Genomic DNA, 4,099 nt, shown 5'->3' with positions numbered 1-4,099 from the left:
CCAAGCTGAATATTTTCTCTTTCATAAAGACTACCACACTGTTTCTTGGTCTTTTGGCTAAGATCAAGTATAAAGGCTAGTACAACAACTATACTGTTATTATTAAAAATAGTAACAGCAGTAAGTACAGCCAATATTTCTAGAGTATGTCTGTAGCACTGAGACCTTTTCTTTTCTTTTTAAAGTGTATTTATTTTTGAGAGGGAGAGAGAGAGAGGGAGGGGCAGAGAAAGGGGGGAACAGAGGATATGAAGCAGGGTCAGTGCTGACAGCAGAGAGCCCCACACGGGGCTCAGACTCACAAACCATGAGATCATGACCTGAGTTGAAGTTGGATGCTCAACTGACTGTGCCACCCAGGTGCCCCTTCTATCTTGTTTACTGCATAGAGCATCCTATTCATTTGAAGGACATAAATGTCCCTTGACCTTTGCTCTACTTCTCCCTTTCATGACTAGACTAATGTCCTCCTACCCTTGCTCCATTAACCATCCTGTGGATTGCAATTCTGTCAAGTGGCCTTGATGTTAGCATTGGCTGGTTCAACAGTTCTCTCCCCCCACTTAGGCCAGTGTGAGGGCAGAGGAAAAAATGCTCAGTCACCTCCTTTGTTCTCTCAAGACTCCATGCATTCCACCCTCCCTCCACTTCCATTATGAATATGTATCCTTCCAAATTCACATCCTGAGATGGTTTGGTTTTGATTAAAGCAGAAAATGATACATTTTTATCAATAATGTATTTGCATACCAGCTCCTAGAATTATTCACTCTTCTTTTTTTTTTTTTCCTTCAGATAGAGAGGACTCAAGAATTCAGGGGAGGGGCAGAGAAAGAAGGAGAGAGAATTCCAAGCAGGCTTCACACTGTCAGTGCTGAGCCTGATGCAGGGCTCCATCCCATGAACGGTGAGATCATGACCTGAGCCAAAATCAAGTCAGACACTTAACCGACTGAGTCACCCAGGCTCCCCTGGAATGTTATTTTTATGAGGTGGCAATTGCTGAGACTACATCATTCCATATGTAATTATTACAGGGGCCAGATCATGGAGGAACTTGAATGCCACTGAGGACTAGGGTGTTTAATGGGTAGAGAGCCATTGAAGTATCCCACAAGGATGTGCTGGCCCTTTGCTGGCACCTATGGGAAGACTGCTCTGTAAAGATGCACAAAATCAAATGCATTCAAGGGTACTTGGAAGGTGGGGGATCATTACAAAACCACTGCCATTTGGACATATCCTAGAAGGTGGCTACCAAGAAAAAATTAGTCAAAAGAAATATGCTACAGGGGCACTTGGCTGGCTCACTTGGTGGAGCATGTAACTCTTGATCTTGGGGCTGTGAGTTTGAGCCCCACACTGGGTTTAGAGATTACTTAAAAAATAAAATCTTAAAAATAAAAAAAAATATGCTATAAAAATAACTCTGAGTTTCTAGACATGGCCCATATACCCAGCTCTAAGCTTTCTAGAAGCCAGAAGGGAAAGGGAAGGGAAGGGAAGGGAAGGGAAGGGAAGGGAAGGGAAGGGATGTGATTATGAGAGAAAATAACCAGTTGTTCATAAAAAGCATTAGGTATTCTTGTTTTAAAAAAAATTTTTTTAATGTTTTATTTATTTGTGAGAGAGAGACAGACAGACAGACAGAGTATGAGCGGGGGAGGGGCAGAGAGAGAGGGAGACACAGAATCCGAAACAGGCTCCAAGCTGTCAGCACAGAGCCCGACGTGGGGCTCGAACTCATGGACTGCGAGATCATAACCTGAGCCAAAGTTGGATGCTCAACCAACTGAGCCACCCAGGTGCCCCAGGTATTCTTGTTTTAAAGAACAGATAGGAATTTCCCCTATGGGTATGACATTTCTTAAGCAGACACAATAAGACTCATTCAACCTTTTCTTATAATGTCTCTCATCCATTGTAGGCTGATGACAAATGACAAGTCACAAGTCCAGCAAAAGAAATTCCTTCGAAAAAGATAGGTCCCAATAGAATGATTTGACATTGGGGCACCTGCGTGGCTTGGTTGGTTAAGCATCTGACTCTTGATTTCAGCTCAGGTCACGATCTCACAGTTTGTGGCTTCAAGCCCCATGTCAGGCTCTGCGTTGGCAGTTTGGAGCCTGCTTGGGATTCTCGCTCTCTCACTCTGTCTCTGACCCTCCCCTTTTCTCTCTCTCTCAAAATAAATAAACTTAAAACAATTTTTTTTTAATTTTTTTTTCAACGTTTATTTATTTTTGGGATAGAGAGAGACAGAGCATGAACGGGGGAGGGGCAGAGAGAGAGGGAGACACAGAATTGGAAACAGGCTCCAGGCTCTGAGCCATCAGCCCAGAGCCTGACGCGGGGCTCGAACTCACGGACCGCGAGATCGTGACCTGGCTGAAGTCGGACGCTTAACCGACTGCGCCACCCAGGCGCCCCTTAAAACAATTTTTAAAGAATGACTTGATGTGATTGTAAAATATAGAACATTTAAAGGAATGGGTTAATAGTGTTTCTTCTCACACAAAGGCAATAGAGAATGTCAGATTATAATTTCCAGGATTACCTGAGATTTCCAATTATGAACAGAGTCAAGCAGTATAGGGTTGACTACACAGTTAAGATTTTCTGAGAAAATAAAGTCATCTAACCAGGTCTGATACTGTTTGAAGAAACTACAGAATCTAATCCTAGATTTTACTTAAAAAAAAAAAAAAATTCTTTTAAATGTTATTTATATTTGAGAAAGAGAAAGAGAGAGAGACAGAGACAGAGACAGAGACAGAGTGTGAGTTGGGGAGGGGCAGAGAGACACAGAGACAGAATCTGAAGCAGTGTCCAGACTCTGAGCTGTCAGCCTAGAGCCTGGGGCTTGAACTCAGGAGAATGAGATCATGACCTGAGTGGAAGTCAGACATTTAACTGACTGAGCCACCCAGGCGCCCCTTCATTTTTAATGTTAGCATTAGGAAAATGGATGATACATAGAAGTCACTCAATATTTACTTGGTGAAGGAAAAAAGGCGTAGACGAACCTGATGGGAAGAATTGTTTAAATATTACTAGAATTTAAAGCATAAATAAAAGATGTCTCTCAAGCAAGTGACGTCTGTGTGTCTGTTTCATCGTAACTAACTCCTGTCTCTAACTCAGCAGGCACCTCAACAACATGGAATCAGAAAACCAGACAGAAGTGTCAGAATTCCTGCTCCTGGGTCTCTCGGAGGATCCAAAACTGCAGCCCCTACTGTTTGGGCTGTTCCTGTCCATGTACCTGGTCAGCGTGCTCGGGAACCTGCTCATTATCCTGGCCGTCAGCTCTGACTCCCACCTCCACACCCCCATGTACTTCTTCCTCTCCAACCTGTCCTTTGTCGACATCTCCTTCACCTCCACTATAGTCCCCAAAATGCTGGTGAACATCCAAACACAGAGCAAATCTATCACTTATGGAGGCTGTCTCATTCAAGTATACTTTTTCATGGTTTTTATACGTATGGACAATTTACTCCTAACTACGATGGCTTATGACCGCTATGTGGCCATCTGCCACCCTCTGTATTACAGGGTCATCATGAACCCTCGCCTCTGTGGCCTGCTGATTCTTCTCTCCTTGTTCATTAGCATTATGAATGCCCTGCTCCACAGTCTGATGCTGGTGCACCTGTCCTTCTGCACAGACTTGAAAATCCCCCATTTCTTCTGTGAGCTTGCTCAAATCCTTGAACTTGCCTGTTCTGATACCCTTATTAATAACGTCCTGGTGTATTTAGTGACTAGCCTGTTGGGTGTTGGTCCTCTCTCAGGGATAATTTTCTCTTACACCCGAATTGTCTCCTCCATCTTGAGAATCCCATCAACTGGTGGAAAGTTCAAAGCTTTTTCCACCTGTGGGTCTCACCTGTCTGTTGTTTGCTTATTCTATGGGACTTGTGTTGGAGTCTACCTTAGTTCTGCATCTTCTCTCTCTCCCAGGAAGAGGGCAGTGGCCTCAGTGATGTACACGGTAGTCACTCCCATGATGAACCCCTTTATCTACAGCCTGAGGAACAGGGACATCAAGGGAGCCTTGAGGAAACTCATCTCTGGAATGTCTTCGTTTTCATGA

At 43.8% G+C, this 4,099-nt stretch overlaps 1 protein-coding gene across 1 annotated transcript; it reads left to right on the top strand.

Annotated features, from left to right (window-relative positions):
• The first annotated feature begins 762 nt into the window (after positions 1-762).
• On the top strand, positions 763-4,099 carry LOC112853048 (olfactory receptor 7G3-like). Its single transcript, XM_025916611.2, has 2 exons — positions 763-793; positions 3,144-4,099. The coding sequence occupies exon 2, from the start codon at positions 3,161-3,163 to the stop codon at positions 4,097-4,099; it is 939 nt and encodes a 312-aa protein (XP_025772396.1). The 5' UTR covers positions 763-793; positions 3,144-3,160.

The sequence above is a fragment of the Puma concolor genome, chromosome A2 (assembly GCF_028749965.1).
Source record: "Puma concolor isolate L17-30 chromosome A2, mPumCon1.1.hap2, whole genome shotgun sequence".
NCBI lineage: Eukaryota > Metazoa > Chordata > Mammalia > Carnivora > Felidae > Puma > Puma concolor.
Note: the sequence above shows the minus strand (reverse complement) of the source record. Positions and strands in the feature narration are given on the sequence as shown.

Bases quoted from the DNA above. Each gene is read 5' to 3' on its own strand.
- LOC112853048 (XM_025916611.2), top strand. From the start codon at position 3,161: ATGGAATCAGAAAACCAGACAGAAGTGTCAGAATTCCTGCTCCTGGGT.